The sequence below is a fragment of the Accipiter gentilis genome, chromosome 7 (assembly GCF_929443795.1).
Source record: "Accipiter gentilis chromosome 7, bAccGen1.1, whole genome shotgun sequence".
Lineage (NCBI taxonomy): Eukaryota > Metazoa > Chordata > Aves > Accipitriformes > Accipitridae > Astur > Astur gentilis.
Window position 1 is genome coordinate 3733685 of NC_064886.1, and position 20269 is coordinate 3753953.

Consider the following 20269-nt stretch of genomic DNA (forward strand, 5'->3'; position numbering starts at 1 on the left):
AAGAGCAATGATTTATCACTAGTGTTTCAGTAGAGAAGAGGTACTTGGTGCTGCTCCAGCCTAACAAGACGCACAAGGCCGAAGGCAGAAGAATTATAATAGCCTGCTGATGGCCTTGTCTACGGGCCTAAAAACTCATCTCAGAAGTCGGTCTTTCTAACCCAACAATTTTCACCACCTCTCAAAAACCTCAGGGCGCGCTTACAGATTCCAACCGGAGGACAGGTACTCAACGGGCCCCAGTCCAGTGGTCTTCAGGAGCAGCTCCACGCCGTAGACTGTAAAACAAGATGACAGCCATGGTCAGAAATAAGCAGCATCACAAGGAGGGCTTATGCAAAGGCTTGCCCTCAAAGACACGTGGTACTTTAAGTACAGGACTTCTGAACATAGGTTTGACAGAAACCCACCCATCCTCCTTATTCTTGGTGAGATGCCAAAGAGACATTTTCCCTCCAAATCAACACATTTTCCTGTATTCACGGCGATTTCTCTCCAGAGCAGCCTACAAAACACTTAGTTGGCTAACACACTATAACTGTTGAGGCACAAGCTCCCGCGGGAAAGGCCAGTAAGTAGTGTAGGGAATTCAGTCCCGCCTGTTTATTTCCTTCTATCTCAGTGGAACATATCTACATCCCATAGCCTAGCCTTGATCTGCAGGGAGAGATCCTTTCAAAGAAGAGCCGTCTACTTTCACCCTCTGTCCTAGCAGCACCTTGTGGGCCTGTAGGTTAAAGAACACCATAATAACATGATGACACCTTGTTTGTCATCCCCAAATCTTTTTTTCCAGGTTCCAAGGCAGGGCGGGGGGCAGGAAAGAAGCGAAGAGAAGGGCCGGATGACAACATCCTTTGTGAAAAGAAGCATTGCAGAGTGCCTCTGCCTTCAAACGTTTGTAACAACTGTTTTGAAGACTAATGGCCAGGGAAGCACTAGAGCTACCCAGCAGTCAAATAAGAGGTTAGAAACCTCTCCTAGATTCTCCAGAGAACCTCTTGTGGCAGTTTTACACACTCTTTTGATTCAACGGAGCTATACTTCCTTCTCCTCAAGCAAGAGATACTAGGAGAAGGGAAGTGAATTCACATCACTGAGGAGTTCTATGGCAGTGCAATGAACCAGCACATGGAGATGCAATTGCTCATACTTAGGCTGAAAAGGAAGACTAAGGTACGTGTTCGTGGAGGGGATGAAGTTCAGTTAGAAAACTCAGCTTGTCAACTAGTTCATCTAGTCCTTCCAGTCTTCTCCTCAGCATGCTCCCGCACTCTGTACTCCAACAGGACTGCCTTGCTTTGCGTGGCAGAGAGCCAGCTTACAGCTGCAATCAGATCAGAGCTGGTAATGCCTCCTGGAATAGTCAGCGCAGCGCAGAGCAACGTGAGCAACTCCACACAGAGCCATCACAAGTCTGGAGGAGCTTACCACTTTGCACGCTGTGCCTAACAAACGAGGCTATTCTGCTCTCAGGCTGAAGCCAGTTTTAAGAGTAATGGAGCAGCTTTTGCAGAGAGTTGCACCAGAGGTAAGAGGCTCCCCAGACGGCAGTGGCACAGGCAGCTGTGTAACAACAGTGCAGCAGTGCTCACATGGGTCTGTGTGGATGCCGACAATCCCTGCCAGGCACAGCATTGTTCTAGATGGAGTCTGTACGCCTGTGGCTAAGTTTTAACTTCAAACTGAATAAACTTCTGGGAACAGAGCTGCCTATTCCCCTCCCAACTCATGAAATGACACAGCTCTGCTGGGAAGCACCAGCTTACTTGTGAGGAAGACTATGTAGCTCCACGGGACGTTTCTGGAGAAGAAATTCCCTCCTGCAAGACACAAGAAGAACTTTTTCTAGCCTTCTTTTTTTTAATACCCTAGCATCACAGTCAAGAAATAAGCTGCAATGTTTCCTACCTTGCAGCATGAAGGTTTCAACAAGAATCCAAATTCCATTCACAGCCACCACAGTATCTGGAAAACAAAGTAAAAACCCATAGCAAGAACACTCCTGGACCGGAGGACATCCATTTCCTAGGCTAACAAAAAGAGTACAATATAGGACAAGTGGCAGGGTCATTGTTTCCAATTCAATGAACAAATCGACCTCATAACTTGGGAGAGTCTTCTACCCTGACTTTTCCCAGGCCTTTAACAGATGCTAGTACCTTTATCTTCAGAAAGAAACAAAACTAAAACAAAACAATGGTCTGAATCATGCCCAATCATTTTTACTCATCATTATTTTCCATTCTGCCATATTTCAGCTTCCTCCTAGCACTGGTGCTTCCTCCTAGCACTGGCACAAGATCTCGAGAACCACTGGGTCCCCAGCAGTGCGGGACAAAGCCCTGTCAGCTTGGATCTGTCGCTGCTCCCTAACATTCAAATCCTGAGAACTGAAGGTGCAGGACTTCTTTTCACTCAGGTCTCCTCACTCCACCCCATCTCACCCTCTTTACTTTAGCATCCCAATTTACTAAATACTTCTCCAACATTCAAAAAAACCCCAAATTACTGAGTAGGAACAGATTATTTAGAACAGAGCAAGTAGCACCACGAGTGCTACTCTTTCTCCTCTAGAGAAGAGGAGCACAGAATCATTCTTGCAGGCAGTACAGTTGCCAAGCAATCTCTCCAGCAATGATGATGCTTGCACCTTCTCAAGTGCAAAAGGAAGAAGGTGGTTGACTGGCAAGGCAGTTCCTTACCCAGCATCCTTCAGCTGCAAGATAAAAACCTCAAGGCTTGTGAAAGCTAACCACCAACCTACCTAAATGCAACGAGCTGACTTCTACAGAATCAGACCCACAAGTGCGTTATGAAGTAGTGAACCAACGAGCCTCTCCAGAAGATTCAACACAGCGAGAGCTGAGGGTCCAGGCTGCAACAGTGCTCAGTATGAGTATGCAGTTGTCCCTCTCTCTGCCAAAACTCCAAAATTTGTACGCGAACCACGGCTCAGACCAAAGACCAGGCCCCACCACGCTAAGTCCTTGCGAGCATACCAGGCCTATGTGATCAAGGGAGCCTAACAGAGAGACAGCTCATTACTTCTACTTACACATGGTGTATTGGAACACACGGGACTTCACAAGGATGTTGATGCCTGCATGAAGGAAAGTATGACAAAACAAATGTTCACGTTATCCTCCGTACCCCCCACACAGATTGCTCTACCTTTTTCTTAGAGACATTTTTCATACCAATCCTCAGCACAGAAGCTAAACAGATTAGCAGATTATTAACTTCTTGGGACCAAGTTCAGGTTTCCTCTAGAATTTTAGCAGCAATGAAGTCACCATCCTTAACCCCCGAGATGCCTTCTTCTTCTCTACGTACTAGTTCTGCAGTGTGGACAGAGGTAAATGCAGCTGCTGAAGCGCTGCCCGTGTTTGGAACAACACATTTGCTGTCAAGAAGGGTTGAATGCAACAGCGGAGATATGTAGGACTCCTATGACAGCTGTGTGCTTGGATCAAGATGGTATTAACTGTTTCCCACTAGCATACAACACTGAAAAATAATTGCAGGTAAGTTCTTATTTCAGTCAGGACACTCGGGACACGGGGGATAAATCACATTTGCAGGACAGATTACACTGATGGGTATTTCAGACCTCTTTCTCCTTCCCGAGCAGCTGCACTTGACCTGTACGAGCGCTGCAACCACATCTTGGGACGAGGAAGCCTAGCAGCTTTTGTGAAAGCACAAATGCCACTCCACAGTCACTGCTGTGAGTTGCTGCCTGGGCTATGGAGAAACTCCGTAAACTCTACTAGATTCAGCAATCATAAATCCTCACCTAACCTCTGTGCTGAAAAAGGAATATGGCCCTCCATGGCCTCAGGGTCTGGTTTGCTACAGAGCTTCCACCAAGAAGTCTCTTATTTTAAGGAAGCCAGGGTTTGGGTCAGAGCACAGGGAATATTTACATGACAGAAATGTTCCTTGGAGGCTCTGAAAACACAGAGAGTTGGTTAGTAGGCCTTCCCTCAGCTGTTTACCAGGGACATAAGAGAAGGTCCCTTCAGAGGCCCCTGTCTTCGTAAAGAAATGCTCTTCCTGTTAGTTGAACACATGCTGTCATGAAAACACAGCCTGTTACCTTTAAAAATAAGGAATGCTGTCCGTGGAAGGTCATCAAACCAGTGCTCGCGATTTCGTTTTGCCTGGAACAGCCACGATCAGAAGTAGTCAATGCTACATCCATACAAAAAATGTGCAGTGACAGAGACCCACCTTATCCCCATCATCTGCTGCTTCTAGATTGCCTTTTCTTACCCACCTTCTCGTTAATCTCTGGTCTCCTTTGCTGTCCCTCCCACACACACTTCCCCTCTGCTCCACACAGTAAATACTTACCTTCCATTTTAAGCCAACAACTTCATAGAAATTGTAAAAATCCTTTAGACTGCAAAACAGAAAGAAGCATCTGATCAGAGCCTTGGAGCTGATTAGATCCTTAATTGTCCTTGTCAGGCATCACCAGTAGAGAGTCCCTGGAAGTTATTAACTCCTTATTAGAACTGCAACCACAGTTGATATAACTCAACACTGACCTCTTCCCAGTCTGGCCAAAGGTTACTGACTGACAATAGCCAGAACAGGGTGCAAAGCCTACCTTCTTTCTGTAATGCTACAGCCCTTAGAGGAAACTCTGACTCTCCTGAACTCCAGAATTTTACCACTGAGAGGAAAGACCTGAGGCTTAGATAACAAACTCCAAGGGATAGAGATTGTACTGCTCTTCACGAAGAAGTCTTGGACTGTCTTAATTACTCGTGCAGTCCTTTTCTAACGACTTTGCACATTTTCTTTTCAAGGTGACAATGAAATTTGAAAAAGGACATGAAAGCAAAGAAACTCATAAAACGTAAGTACCTGTCTAGGTGCTCAAGGTCAGGCCTGTAACAGCTTTAGGTATCTGAAAGTGAGGACGCTGAACTTTTCAGACTCTTACTGGTGTCATCAGGTGCCTAAATTTAAAAACTCAGTCTTTCTCCCTATGCCATTTTCCACACTTCTTTGTGGCACTTGACTTTAAGGAGAAGGATCGGCACCTGTTTCATGGGAGACTCACTCCAAGCATGTCTGTGGCCAGAACAAAGGAAAAGGAAGAGGAGGTCTCCTGCTGTAATTTCTTCTACTTCCATGCTGGCTGGAGTTAGCTGCACCCACCCACCAGAATGGTAATTCTCTGCCTCATAACACAGAGGATGACAGTCCTGAAAGCACCAGCAGAACCAGATTTTAATTAACAAAACCCTGGGGGACACAGCCAGCTGCTGGAAAAAAAACCCCCAAAACCAAAAAAACTTGTTAAGCTGTGAGGCTGCACTGTGTGAAGAAATGCTCCTTGCAGGCTCTAATGCTGTTCCTTAATTTCTCGCTCCTCTGTTTCTGGCAGGGGAGGTGGAAAATAGAGGCTGCCTGGTGGCTGCCAGCAGATCGCTGTATCCACAAGAGGGCATGCAGGAACTCCATCACCTCCGAAGAAAAACCTCAACTCTCAGGGTACCCACACCTCCAAGCTCCCTGCTTCCCAGACAAATCCTTTCAATCACGTAACTCTATTCCCACATCCCAGACGAGTTTCCTTCCATAAACCCAGCTTCAGAGAGTGAAGCAACCTCCCTGCTCTGGGTGCAGCAGTAAGACCATCCTACCTGACTAAAGAAGTATTGCTTTGATTCAGTGCTTTGAAAGTGAGATATCGCTCTCTGGCACACATCCGAGGCTTGTAAAACCGCAACAGCCCTTCAAAGTGCTTGAAGGAAATTCCAGACGGCCTCTAGAAACAAGGGAATGTTGTCATAAGCAGCGACATCAGGCAGAAGCACATAGAGGTTAGCGTATTTAATTCTCACTCTGGATTTGTTTTAAGCAGGATTTCTATATTATCGTAAGATGCCATTATAACTAAGCCCCAAAAGTACTCTAAGCTATTACTTTAACGTACTGAGCTTATCCCAGAGCACAGAGATCAGAAAGCTCTCCTGGCACTCGGTCCCTCCAGCAAATGCAGAGCTGTTCCCTGTTGCCCTATCATGTGAAAATTGTCCAACCAGACACCCCAAGCAACAGAGTTCAAGCACTCTTCTTGCAAAAATTAGTAGAGAGCCTAACAGATCCCATTACTGGCACTTTATTAAGACTATCAGCTATTCCTCAGGAACTGTTCATACAACGAAAGTGCCCTAAACATGAACTAATCTACTAGAAGTGGTTTAGTTATTCTGGGGCCTTATTTCTCTTCCTGCTCCACAAGTTAAGCAAGAAATCAACCCTCTCCTCCAGTGCTCTGTCCCTGTAAGGAGTTGTCTGTAGGTGAATTACTTCTGTTTCTGCACCATTTACTCATGCAGTATCTACCAACTGTACTGTACATTCACATGTATAACCCACCCCTCTTCTAAGTACTGGTGCTTGAGAAGCAAGTCCTCACGTGACCCACACTGAATCAGAGAGAAATCAATTATTGCATGCTCTCCAGAACAAACTTCATTCATTTTATCAAGACACTTCCATAACCTCACATGGGTCTGAAATTCAGACTACTTTGTGTTTTCTCCAGAAACAGATATAAACAAGTTACACAATGAAAAAACAGTAGCCCTTGGCGAGTATGGTTACAGTCAACAGACATAAGTCAACTTTTCTGGAACATGCTCTTTAAACACTCCAGACCACTTGCGTTCTTAAAACACTGCTGACCTCCCCTCCTGCCACACCCCAGGCTGTTCTCAGCCTTCCTGCAGGGCCCTGTACCTGTTTGGTGATCAGCAAGCGGTAGGCATGCTGTATGGCTGTGCGCTTGTGCAGCAGCAAGGACTTAAACTTCCTTTTCTCGATGTCATTGAAAGTGTCGAACACAACAGCGAGAAGCTGCAGAGAGAAGACAGGAGAGATCCATATACTCTGCTGCTACCTGAGCCGGTGCTTCTCGAACAGTCAGGAACATCCAGAGGCAAGGAGAGGCACTGCCTGCAGGAGGAATTCACTAAGTGCTACACTGACTGAGGCAGAATGTAGTCAGCAAGGGCCCATTGGCCATACGGGATCCCACAAAAGGATCGCCACGCATGCTGCACACACATTGATCCACTTTTTGGAAAAGGTCCAGATGTTTCTGGCCTCCTAATGCTCACTAGTGGTTTTAAGAGCTAAGACTAAACCCCACACATGCCAACAGAAAACAGTATCACAAGGTTTGTTAAAATGCCCTGATCTCTTCCTGAAAAGTGGGTTTTGAGGGCTGCTTTCTGGACTTACCCTTCCACGGGAGCTTTGGCAAACGCATGTCAAAACTAACCCTCCATCTAGGACAGCAGCAGCGAAATCCAAGCCCACTATAAGCATCAAATCACTCACCTTGAGCTGTAGGATTCCTCGACTCCTTTGACAACCCCTTTTCCACCGCTCACATCCTCACCTGAGCTGGTCTTGGCCCTGCCTAGATGCTGTGAGAAGCAATGCCAGCACAGCAGCCGTGCTCTCACACTGCAGTTATCAGCACTCTTCAAGTCCTGCCATACTTAGTAATTCCATCCCCTTCAAACTGATTTACAAAGTATTTCAGGCAAGCCTAGATAATAAAATGCCATTTTACGATAAATAATTAAGACAGAAAAGGACAATAAATTTCATGCAACTGAGTATGTCACTCCAAGCGCGATATTAATGTGAGAGAAGTTGAAAGATATTCGCATCATTCTGTTTCCTGTGATTTAGTTCAACTCCTTGTGGTTAAACTTTAAAAGACTCCTCTGTGTAGCAAAGCTGCCATTTCTAGAAGTATTCTGCCAAAGGGTCTCAGATTATTACAGAGCACTCTTGGGAATGGGAAAACTCTGCTGGGCAATGAGCTCCAAAGTCAGGCAGAGAGAAGTCAAGTGCTTCAACAAGAAACTCACCAAGTTCATGATGAAGTACAGCTCAATGGAGAGATACACTATGAAGAAGACACAGGACCAGGGGTTCCGGGCATAAGATGGCATCATCACATCAGGGAAACTGCATCCGAAAAAGACACAAGTTTAGGCACCAAATATCTCATCTTACACTTCCCACTACAAAGGCAAGAGGCACAGGACACAGGTGTGTGTATAAACTCACATCCAAAGATCTGCACATTTCTGCAAAATGTGTGGTTGCTCATGACACAGAAGTTTGTGCCTAGCAACGAGCAGCAAGAACGTGGAGGCATGATGAAAAAGATAAATATGAAAAGCACATTCCTTGCACATCCGGAAAACGAAATGGTCAAAGGGGATTTGTAACGTGGCTAAGGGTTGTGCTTTGATACTTAGCAATACAGCCTTGCTGTAAGAGTGTTACAACCTAAGATTTATTCCATCCTGTGCTAATTTCCTAATCCTCAGAGCTCTCCCCGACAGCAGATCAATATTTACCCACTGTTGTTATCCCCCTTTCCTGGCAGATAGGTGAACCGAAGCAGAGGAATAGGAAGCTACTTCACAACAGCAAACTGTCGACCGACAAAGGAGCACAAATAGAAACTTTCCCTTCTTGGACCAAGGCCTAATAAAGCCGTTTCCTCCCTTATTGCCCTTACAGCGATGAAGCGGCTTGAGTCACTCAGAGATAACTCTGCATCTGAGGTCACAGTGTCCTAAACCAAAATGAAGTACCAGTTCTTCCCATGCAGGCTGACCCAGGAAATCTCTCTCTCATGCAGAGGAAAGGGGTCACTTTTGGAGACAGAGCATTTCTGCAAATAAACTCTTCCCTCTGCTAGACTTCTCTGGGGACAAGGGGAAAGACTGAGCTAGAAAAGCGTGAACTTACTTTGAAGTGGTCAAAAGCACGAAGAGATTCACGAGGCTGTTCTCTAAGGTATTGAAGTACTGAAAGAAAAAACTCCCATGACAAAACGCAAGCAGAATTTCATAGTGACATTTCGTTCAAAAAACAAACCAACCAGCCCACCCACCCACTTGAACACAGGCACTTCTACAAGTCCCTGATACCTCCCCTAGGGAAAGGGCACTTCAGCATTAATTCTTTTTAAAGGTCCCTTAGAGATGGCATGTGAAGAGTTAAAACAATCAAAAGCTCATCTACCCATTTTTCTAGTAGTAACTCCTAGCAAGCTACAGCCTCAGCAGCAGCAGGAACTAGTGGCTGCTAGAGTCTGACAGCCACGGTCTGAGGTGGCCGAGCTTTCACCCAGATACCTTCCTCCCCTGGGGACAGTGGCAGGTGGCTCGTCTGACGGAATTAAGGCACCAAGAACAAGGAACAACTATGGGAACGTTCCCTTTGGGACATCCTGTCTTTGAGGAAGTTCTCTGCACCGTCTTCCTTCCCAGCAGGGGGTAAACCAGGGTAACACTGCCAACAGCCTCTGACCAGCTAGCATCTGGCCTCCCAGGCCACCACACAGGAATAAGCTACATCTACACAGTAACATTTGATTCTTAAGCTGGTCATAATGGGACTCAAGCTTCAGTTCAAAAAATCAGCGATACTCACCGGATCTGAGTGGTTGGGAGAAAACAAGTAAAAACCTAGAGAAGCAGCAGAGAAGGCAGAGGAGGAGAGAAGAAAGGGGGAAAGTACAAACAAAAATAAAGTCTGGTTAATGTCAAGCAGCAGAGCTCCCAAAAAGAAGGTCACACTAAGAGTAACCCCTCTCTGACACCATGAAAAGTATCTGGAAGGGCTTCTCCATACAGATTTGCCAATATGCATCATCAGTATTTCACCGAGTCTTTCAGAAAACAAGCTTTCTGGGGATGGTTTGAGTCTAGGACTGTAGCAGGTACACTACAGGCACATGCATTTGTGGGAACGTAGATTATACTTACAAAATTGAGGAATAGTTGATGGAAACAGAACTTGGAAACCACAAACACACACACCACAGACTATCCTTTGGAAGAGGTCAAAAGGACCTTTGTCTTAAAATCAAATACCCAGCTTCTAGATTTTTTTGATCTTTAATTCTGCCTTCCAGATGACGGCAGATGAAATGGGATAAATGGAAGATCCTGGTAGGACTCTGAATCTGATCAGCTTTATATTTATCCAGGCTGTTTGTGTTGCTTTTGGATAGTAACTGGTTAAGAGCATCACTTCACCTTCCATAAATACAACTCACCCAGGATGGCAAAAATCACCATGAAGAAAAGCAGGAGGAGAAGAATGTCAATAAATGGTGGGAGGGACTGGAAGATCTGTCGCAGATTTCTGAAAAATAAGAAAACATTAATAAACAAAAACTTGCATGTTTTCTCCTCTGGGTTAGCAGGTAAAAAGACCCAACAACACACTGTACTTGAGGGCTTTCTTCCCACTCCCTCAAGCAGAAAGCTAGGTAAATTAAGATTGTTTCCAAGCTACCTATCTGTCCTTTGCAGTCAGCTCTCAGGTACTGCAAACAATACTAATGTCACCCTGTCAACTCGCCTTCTCCAGACTAAAGACTAGCTCTGTGATTCATTGTGCAGTTTACAGGCAAACCTAGGAGCCAGAAACAACACAGCCACATTCACGCGTCGTGCTCTCTGAGGTAGTTTATACATCTGAGGACAGTACACATAACCACTGTGTACCGTGATCGCATTCAAAGTTACTACCTATGAAATCTCCCTACATAGGAAAGACACTAGGTACACTTCAGTTGCAATTACAAAAGACCTCTGAGATCTGAAATACCCATGAAAGACACTTATTTTCCTGAGATGCCTGCAGGATCAGAGTGTTTTTCCTCCACCCTAGTCACAAGCATGACAGCAGAAAACCCAGCCAGCTGACCACTCACCTCCTGACGGCACCACAGTAACGGCAGTCCACCAAGAAGATACAGCGCAGAGCTCTCGTTATCCGGACATGCGAGGTTTGGCGTACCAACACCACGATGGCTTCTATGAACTGTACAAACAGCACGCAAGTCTGCAAAACAGGGGTTTAATGAGAGGCACAGCTGCAGTCTCATTTTGGGAAAGCCAAAGCTCTCACTGACCACCCATTTATTCGGACACTTTAAGGATGGGAGGTGTCCCGGGCAGCTTGGAGATCTCACATGAATCATTTGGCAGCTGGGACACACGGCTAAGTCATCTCTGCTACAGTACAGGCCAATATTGAATCTGGTTCTTTGGCTCTGAAAATGCTGAAGGAGAAACACTGACAATCATACAGACAACTTACCTTTACCATAGTCCTTTTGTGCCTGATAAAGGTTTGGAAGCCCAGCCACCTCATCTTCATTGAGAGTTCAAAGACTACCACAATTAACGCAAACAGCTCCAGGGTTGCATGGACCTGTTACAATACAGCAAAACTTAAACCAGTGCTTCGATTACAAACAGCAGCACATCAGAGGCCACACTTCTGCCCTTCCTTTTTCAAGAAGCATGTGGGTTTGACAACAGTCTGAGCACAGCTCTGTGACATGCAGGAAAGCCCAAGGCCACTCTTGAATCTAGCACAGCACTGTTTTTCAAAGTTTCTATACGTATTGCTTTGTGCTTTTATTAAAGCCTGTACAATTTTCCCCTAACCAGGATCAGCCCAGAATTTCCTGAAATCCACATCCCTTTTGGACTTGAATAACACATCCAAAAAAAGTATCGATACATTTGAAACAAAAGGGCAAGACACCAGCAATTAGGAATTGGAGCAGAAACACTTTTAAAAGATTGAGACTGTAATTTTCTTAGTGAAATGCAGGAAGGAGAGCTGTGGGGCAGACAGAATTTACATAGAGAAGGCTTTTCTCTTGAACCAGACATTCTGGATAACCACAGACAGGCTCCTGATCAAGCTCTGGAACAGAACACTGCTTTTGGCACTGCTGAAGGACCCCTTCCCTGTCAGAAGATGCAAAATGCACCACAAAGACGACACCAGTATTTTCTTACAACCTCAGCTTTAGTCACAGCTCAAAACCCAAACCGAGTTATGCAGCCCTGACTCATTTTGAGGAACGCTTTGACCCGAGGGTTGTCAAGGCTGTTCTACACCCCTGGCATGGTCCTAGGATGCCATTAACAGCTCCAGAAGCAGATATAGATTCTCCCACCAGCAACAGCAGCTCCTAGCACTGTGCCTGACAGCGGTACCTCATGAAGCGGTTGTGGACCAACAACGGTACACATCAGTTTGCGTATCCCTTCTCTCAACCTAAATTTTGCGAAGGTTAGACATAAAACTTCAAGTCACTCACACACACACACACACACACACTAAAGAGTCCTCAACACATTGGGAGGAGAGGATGGGAGAAGGTTTAGCAGCCTGTCCCAGGCTGAGATCTGTTTGTGTTCTAGGAACCAGTGGTGGTGCTGCGTTAACGGCACCAACCCTGACGATGACTCTAAAACCACCCCATCAAAGCACACAGATTCTTGAGTTACCTCAAGGAAAAGCAAAACCCACACACTTCTCTAACAGTTACAAAATTTAAGAACCGCACAAATTGGTAACATGAAATGTGTCACTTTCGTTGTGGTCTATGCACATCAGATGGAGAAAGGATGTTCTGCTAGTTGACATATCTGCTGTCAACCAATTTACAGAACAAGGCCAGGTGTTTTTTCCTACTACTACCTTCTTCCTCCATGCTTAGCCTTCTTTTTCCTCTTACCCACCACTGCAAAACAGGCGGACTTCTTCATTTTGCCCCAAAGTACTTACAAAGATGCCAAGACGGAGCATAGGAACAGCTGGTGCCTCGCAGAGAGACAGCAACAGGAGAAGCAGTGCTGTGCTCAGCTCCATTAGGTAGAAAAGGTGATTGTGTGCAAAGAGGTAGGCAGCAAGTGCTTTGGCATTTTTGGGGTGAGTGAAGAACTTATCATTATTTTCTCCTTCCTAAGGCAGTAGGAATAAAGAAGAGAATAGCATTAGTGACTCTTGGTACTATAACAGAGCTTTCCACATGAAGAATGCAGACTTTTATAAGGATTAGATACAATTCCCAACAGACTATTCCCACTTTACAGCCTGACATTGATCTGTTTATTGAGGAATGAACTCCACACACATGGGACATCTCCTTCTGTTCATAAGCATATTTCAGTAATGAAACTCATTAGTATCCACAAACTCCTGCTTCAGAAACCCTTGAGCCTTTTGAAAATAAGGAAGAGCGCTGGAAGAGTTTATAAAGGTAGGCAAAGAAACTTTCGTCAACATCCCAACATAAACACAGCACTTCATTTACTTGCAACCACTTCCACATGTTTACAGACTCATTTGATTAAACTTCTCCAGGACAGAACACGAAAACACACAGATAAGCTCCAGGGCACCTGGCTGACAGTTGCTCCTCCTTATCTTGGCCTTGCAAAATATCTGGGAGAAAACACTGGAGCACACACAGTGTTTTCTCCTTCAGGAATGTGAGAAGACAGACTCCATGAAAAATTAACAAGTCTCTATGCTGATTTGTCATTCCGTTTTAACTAGAAAGCTTAATTAACATTAAAAGGTCAGATACTCCATCTTAACAGTTTGCCTACAACTGATTTTTAAACAGCTACGTCATTACTATTTTTACCTCTAGGACAAAACTTAGTTTGGGGAGAATTTAGAGGTTTTTCATGCAGAGCCACCCAACAGCTTCTCTTTCTTGAGTCAGTAGTTTAAGCAAGGGAGCCTTTGTCACTCACAGGAAACTTGCTGCCTCTTGGAAGCAGTCATAAGAGATCATTTTTTCCCCAGCTGGGGCATACAGATGCATAATAAGCTTGGTTGTGGTTTTTTTTTTTTTTTTTTTTTTTTTTAAATTAACATATTTCCAGGTAAGCAATTACTCTAAGGACAGTAAGTTATTACTATCAAAGCTGAATAACTGTGATTGCAAATGGATAACAAGGTCAGGAAACAGGATCTCCTTTAAGAAGTGAAGCATTCTCGAGACTAATTCATAAGAGGGTTTCAAATGTTTCTCATTTACTCGTCTCACAAGCAGGCTCACATTCTATTTAAGAACAAACAAACACTGCCCGGTCAGTGAGCCAGATTGCGAGCAGGACAAAACCCAGCAGCAAGCTCCATAAAATGCAAGCCCCCCCACTCAAAGAGAACGCTAGCTTAGATCAGCAGGGCATTCTTATTCATGCCTGACAAAACACACTTGCAGAACGAAAAATAATCTAAATTCTGCCTCTTGGTAGACAAGCAATTCAAAACGTTGCTGGACAGCAAAGTCCTCTTATTCAGATAAGACACTCTTGCCTGCAGCTACTGGTTCAAATAAACAATCTGCATGCTCTTTAAGTTACGTCTACTTCAAGGACACTGTCATCATGACCATTGTTCAAAGCAGCAGCAAGAATAATCTGCATCTGAAGGGCCAAGCCTGCTGCGTACATTACCATCAGACACTGCAGCAACTCAATGACCCTTTGCAGAGCATCTCCAATAATCATGAGTTTAAACAAAAGCCCGGGAGGGGCTGGAGCTACCATTATATTGTCAGTGCTGCTCTAGCACATGACAAAGCTGAACTATTACCAGGGTTCAAGCCTACTCAGTTTTAAAATGTCAGAGAAGCAATACTTCTCAGTCCTGTGGGGTAGGAGCAGGGAGGGACAAACGGTTTCAATCACCTTGCAGTGGCTTAAGCAAAAAACCTAACTGGGTCCAAAGCATCTCAAGCTGCAATGCAGAGCCTTTGAAAGGGAACAAAGAGGAGGAGGAAGGAAGGACAGTAAGGGAACCAGCAACAATTTCAGACTGGACAGCTCTGAGAGAAGCTCAGTTTTGATAGCTAATTCATCACACCAGACTCTACAGCAATCTTAAAAATATTATACCATTGTTGGAGTAATGATGGTGTTTCCTGTGACTGGAGCATGGGTGAGGTTGGTTGGTTGGTCTGTTTGTTGTTTTTTAAAATATGATAAATTTCACTCCTGGGCTGATCCTAATCGCAGTATGCTTTCTTCCTCTAGCAATCAAGACCTCTACCTTCTCTTGTGTCTTACATGACCTGAAGGGCTTGACTGATGCTAAACGAACATCCCAGGACCACCCACCAAATCTGTGGCCAAGGCAGGATCAGGACCCGCGCTTCCAGAACACGAGATGTCTCCAGGAGAGCACTGACCGTTCACCTCGGAGTGACTGAAGAGATGAAATGACAAGTTACAGAAATCTCCATGGCAAGGTGGCAGAACTGAACATGTGTTGAATCCCTCAACTACTACAGCCCTTGACACTGGGAGAGATGGGAGAGGATGGGTAGCTTGTTCAGTTGCTCCCAAATGACTTGCCAGAGCCCATCTGAAAGTGCTTCCCGCATCACCCTGCTCTTTAAGCAGATTCCTTTGCAAAGCACCACATTTTTAACATCAAAACAGAAGCTCTTTGTTTCTTATAGGCAAGAACTACCGTAGTTTCAGAAGTCCATTTTTCACACAATACACCGAACAGCAGGGCTCACCTGGAGGTAGATTGCTGCCTCTTGGTAGTTCATTTCCCAGTTGTGTCGGGCAGAGCTTTGCTGCGCGCAGCAGTCTCCCGCAGCAGGGCTGGATGCATCATTAATAACGTCATAGCTACCTCCATCTGCACCAGTACAATAAGAGAAAAATTGATTTACAATTAGGAGAGCTGAGATTGATCAGGAGGCACGCAAACTAGCCAGGCACTGGGACCAGAGACAAGTATCAAGAGGTGGCAGAGTACCCAGGAAACTGGCAGCTCGTACACAGACAAATTGACTCTTCCCATGTAGGAGCTTTTAAGAGACACACTCAAACTCAGCACTTCAACACAGGAACGCTCCCAGAAGATCATCAAAGGAGACAGCATCCTATTTAATACTATAAGCAGGTCTCCTGGCTCAGGAGATCTGTGCTGTCACGTTCGTAGCATGCTATCAGCAGTCATAAACTATAAACAGGCAGCTAACAGCTAGAAGTCTCCAAGGATGTCCAACCCACAAAATAAAAGTGGGCTTGCTAAAGGAACACTGCCTTTTCACATTTAATGGTAGGAGAGACCACAGAAGAATGGAATACAGGACTACCACTGGCAAGGGAAACCAGTCTCAGCATAGAAGCTGCATAGTACACTAATAGCAGTATTCAGTATTTTTAGTAGAAAGCCTCATTTTTCAGAGCTCTCCAGAGTCATTAAACAATGCATCTTTGCAACACTCTCTTTGATGCAGATAAGTACCAATACCCCTCTGACGAAAACAAACAGCAAGATTAATTTTCTGTTCATATCCCATAGACTGATACTGAATCTTCTACAGCGTGTCTTTCTCACCAGTAAAGCACTATAAAACAATGCTTTACTGAACATTTGTACCAGATTTCGTAACCAAAGATTTCATTTAAAAAAATACAATTCAACTGCAAAAAGCAACTCCCAAGCATAGCAGCACATACTAGTGCCCTTCCCATGGGAGAGCTACGCAGGGCACATACATAAACTCCATAATACTTGCCATTTTTTGCATTCAGCAGCCTCAGTGCTATTAAGACACATGAAAAACATGCATGAAGACAAGAATTGTTCAAAAAGGGAATGTCACTCGGTTTCTTCTTCTGGGACTGGAATTTTTTTTTTTTGCACCTTTGACAATACTGAGCAGAGACCCCAAAGAAGTGAGACCTGCTTAGGGCCACACATGAAACCTGCGGCAGAGCTGGCCACGCACTCAGTTCTGCAGAGTTTCAATCATTACCCAAACCACATGGTTGTTCTTGCTCTCAGTGGAGACTTCCCTCCTCCAGTGCCTCATGTTCCCAAAGAGGGTACACATAAAATTGATCTTGCCAGTGCAAAAGTGCTGATTTCCCTCTTTTTATGAGCACTGAAGCTGTGATGCGGTAGCTTGTTCTCTCTGACTTACAAGAAGTTATTTGAGAGAGGGAAAAAATTACAATGAGGTTTTTTTCTCCTCTCTCGTGACACCATGCTGAAGATTTGCTGCATCTCTTTGCTATGACAAAATAATCCTTATTGAATTACTGATCCAGTCTTTCTAGAACACCCTCTGGAGTGGAGAAAAGAGTCCATGCCAAAAACTCTGCACCCACCAAGGGAAACGGCACCACATGCTGCTGGCAGAAAGGCAGGCAGTGGGAAGAAATCAGAAACCCCTTCCCCAATGCAGAGCCACAGCTGCCTTTTCCACCCTCAAATCAAATTAAGATAACATTTATCTGGGATTTGTGAAGACTTTCCAGATTGCATACTCAGATTGCTGACAATCCTGCAGCATTTAAGCCTATTTCTCTTCGTTGCTTCCCCCGTACCCTTAAAATACCACTCAAAATCTGGACGAATGTTTGAATGAGGCTGATTCCTCCCCCACACTGCTTTTACACCTTAAATGAGCATGGTTCTTGAAAAAACGGAATAACAGAGATTTTTATTTATCCACAGAACTGGATGGCAGTCTTCTAGGTTTGTTTGCCTTTTAACTAAGAGATTACAGCAATATGCAAAAATCAGAAGCTTTGTATTGTGAGCTCTGAGAAGTTCTTAAATGTTATTTACGAAGCTTTTCCTGTTATGTGTGTTTCAAAAAGACAGACTCCCTCAAACTGCAGCCCGAGAGCAAAAACCTTTTTGCATTTCATGCTTAACAGCGTTGCAGAAGGAGCACATCTTCATCAGAACCTGGACTCACTGCTGAAGTTCTTTACCGTGCAGAAGACAAGTATTTTCCAATCCTCATTCCCATCCCAAGAGGTCGTTTGCTGCCAGAGGAAACACACTGCAGCCCCATCCTGCCTGCCTTCCCCTCTGCCAGGGACTAAACTGGGTCACAGTAGAGGCAGAGCACAAAGTGACCTTCAGCCCCCAGCCTCAAAAACCTCAGGCATTACCACAGACAGCTGTCGAACACCCCCAGGCTTTGCTGGGGCGCACAAGCGACGGGTACATCGGAGCAGAGAGCGCAACCTCTTCTTACCACGCATAACCCGCCGTCTGAAGGTGCCCAGAGCCGTATGTGCCATCCACGATGTTACAGGGGGAGCTCTACAGCACGTCACCCGCAGCTCCTTCGTTATCTGGTGGCTGGGGTGAGGCTGCAGGATGCCTGGCTCAAACCATCAACAGCTGTGAAGGCACTAACAGGAGTTGGAGTTTCAGGCCTTTCCAGAACTCCCCCGTCAAAACCCAGCAAGCGTTCAGAGAAAATCTGCGTGTGATTCATCTCGCGCAGTTCAGGGGATATTGAAAAAGCACAGAATCAATACCTTGACTGCACTAGCTCTTCTGGGGAAGAGGGACATATTAAGCAGGTTGCTTACAATATTACCATGTTATTGGAGCATTACAGTATATACGAAATTTAAGTACATCGAAACTTACTGTGGTCAAATCAGCAAAGGTTTGTAGCATTAAACAAAAGACCAAAACAATGTACCCTACCAAAACATGCTAAAACTACCTTTAATGCAGAAGTAGTTCTTTCGCAAAGAGCAACCTCTCTTTGAAAAGGATCAACACTAGGAAAAGATACACCACGGTAAAAAGCCAGGACCCCTCTCTGTGTTTCACACAGAGGACTTGCAGCTGAAAGAGAGGAGATGTCCCAGTGAGATCAAGGTTGGGAACACAAAACGGCACTCAAAGATGCAAATCAGGAACAAAAAATAACTCTAGAAACCAAGACGTTTTCCTCCTGTCTAAACCAGACATCATCTTTCTAGGCACACACAACAGAAAATGTACTGGTGAAGTGTTCCGGTGGGGAGCTGCATTTTGTGGATCAGCTCCTTCCCCATCAGGTACCAGAAGGTTGATCTAGCATCCCTGAGGCAACAGCATCATCTGGGTAATAAATAATAATAAAAATAATAATAAATTTGAAAAGCAACCCTCTGACTGTTTGTTTGGCAGCCCTCCAGCTAGCTAATTTCCTCAGCTGCTCCCATGATAACAATGACACAGACTAATGCAACCTCCGCTCCGCTCAGCTCGTGCTGCCGAACATCCCCGACGGCATTTACCATTAGTATTGAGCTCAATGAGATAGGAGGATCTCTCCACAGGACTCCCGTAATCCTCGAAGTAGATGGCAGGCGGCTCTCTCCACTGCATGACAGCCGCCGTGTCGGGAAGCGGGCACGCTTGTGTTCGGAGTTGGGGAGAGGGAGACAAGTCAGATCTGAAGTTCCTCCCTCCCTCTCCTCCGAAAGCCGAGCCTCAATTTTGCAGCTTCCTCAAGGGAAAGCTACGCACAAACGATTTTCCTCTGCTCTCTGCAGAAGTAAACGTTTTCTCCCCTCCCCTCTGAGGAAGGTGGCTCAGACTTCAGTTAAATCGTTTCCCTATCACCATCCTAGTGGCAGAATGTTTCTAAGTGCAAGTTGTTGGAAGGCTTAGCTGTGGGACAAAGGGCTTTTAAGCATGAGCGTGGTGGTAAAGCAAGACTTCATGTGCCATGCTCTCTTATTTTGGCATATAGCAGAATTTGCTCCCCAGTGAACGTGAACAACTAACGGGAAAGGAGTCAAAGTGCTGACTAGTCACAGCAAGGAGTCTTCCCCCGCCCCCAGCAAAAAAAAGAAAACAGATATTTGCGAAGTTCACAGTACAAGGGGCATGAAAAAGTAAGACGAACTGAGCTGTTCACAGATGGCAAAGCTTCCTTCCACACTTGTGTAACTTATCCCAGACGTTCACTGAAAAGGGAGAGAGGGAGGGGAAAAAAAGAAAAGTGAAAAAAAGAAAAAGCAAAACCAGCTGGCTGCTTACACAAGGCATCCGGAACGATACTGCCGGGACTCCAACATTTCCATTCAGTGCAGCAGAGCATGCTCCTGTGTAAATAGTTTCCATATGTCATCATTACAATAAAAAACAAAAAAACAAAAAAACAAAGAAAGAGAAAGAGCATAAACTTTCCAGAGCCCAAACCTCTCCCTTTGCAAAACAAATGCTCTGCTTAGGGGAAGGAAAAACTCTCCATTGGCTGAGAACACAAACAAACTCCTCTCATTCAGAGTTGCTCATGTGGCCACGGGGGATCTCGAGGGCAGAGCCAAGAGGGGAATAAGGGACAGAAAACATTCACGGGAACAAGGGATAAATCACCCTTCCCAGCCAGGCTATTACATGTCAAATTCAGACTTTCATTGTTTGATCTTTAGTGTCTGCATTTGTTTTAATAATAATAATTTTAAAAATCCAACAAACTAGTACCCTCCTCCAAATTCAAAGAGTTATAAACAAACTCTACAGGGTAGCTCTTACATTTGCCTCAGAGCTCCCCCAGTCTGGCTCTCATTAGCCTGTTTGCCAGATGTTCTGCTTTCTAGCTAGCACA

The 20269-nt window shown here is 45.0% G+C and overlaps 2 protein-coding genes across 7 annotated transcripts in view; one reads left to right on the top strand and one right to left on the bottom strand.

Annotated features, from left to right (window-relative positions):
• SUDS3 (SDS3 homolog, SIN3A corepressor complex component) overlaps nucleotides 1-20269 on the top strand; it is a 253181-nt gene that overhangs the window by 55428 nt on the left and 177484 nt on the right. The gene's annotated exons all lie outside the window — the stretch shown is intronic.
• The window catches only part of TPCN1 (two pore segment channel 1), a 49534-nt gene that overhangs the window by 12426 nt on the left and 16839 nt on the right, over nucleotides 1-20269 (bottom strand). The window contains exons 1-18 of one of the 6 annotated variants that reach the window (XM_049805533.1): nucleotides 19699-19771; nucleotides 17906-19070; nucleotides 15416-15540; nucleotides 12661-12837; nucleotides 11173-11286; nucleotides 10784-10914; nucleotides 10121-10209; nucleotides 9493-9527; nucleotides 8806-8864; nucleotides 7911-8010; nucleotides 6766-6882; nucleotides 5664-5788; nucleotides 4360-4408; nucleotides 4103-4166; nucleotides 3059-3103; nucleotides 1912-1968; nucleotides 1770-1823; nucleotides 206-278 (exon numbers count right to left, since the gene is read on the bottom strand). In XM_049805533.1, coding sequence (XP_049661490.1) covers nucleotides 206-278; nucleotides 1770-1823; nucleotides 1912-1968; nucleotides 3059-3103; nucleotides 4103-4166; nucleotides 4360-4408; nucleotides 5664-5788; nucleotides 6766-6882; nucleotides 7911-8010; nucleotides 8806-8864; nucleotides 9493-9527; nucleotides 10121-10209; nucleotides 10784-10914; nucleotides 11173-11286; nucleotides 12661-12837; nucleotides 15416-15540; nucleotides 17906-17951 — 1460 coding nt within the window. In that variant the 5' untranslated portion in view covers nucleotides 17952-19070; nucleotides 19699-19771. Of the gene's footprint in view, nucleotides 1-205; nucleotides 279-1769; nucleotides 1824-1911; nucleotides 1969-3058; nucleotides 3104-4102; nucleotides 4167-4359; nucleotides 4409-5663; nucleotides 5789-6765; nucleotides 6883-7910; nucleotides 8011-8805; nucleotides 8865-9492; nucleotides 9528-10120; nucleotides 10210-10783; nucleotides 10915-11172; nucleotides 11287-12660; nucleotides 12838-14786; nucleotides 14881-15415; nucleotides 15541-17905; nucleotides 19671-19698; nucleotides 19776-20269 lie in introns of those variants that run through there. The other 5 variants (XM_049805531.1, XM_049805532.1, XM_049805530.1 and 2 more) reach the window with 5 other exon arrangements.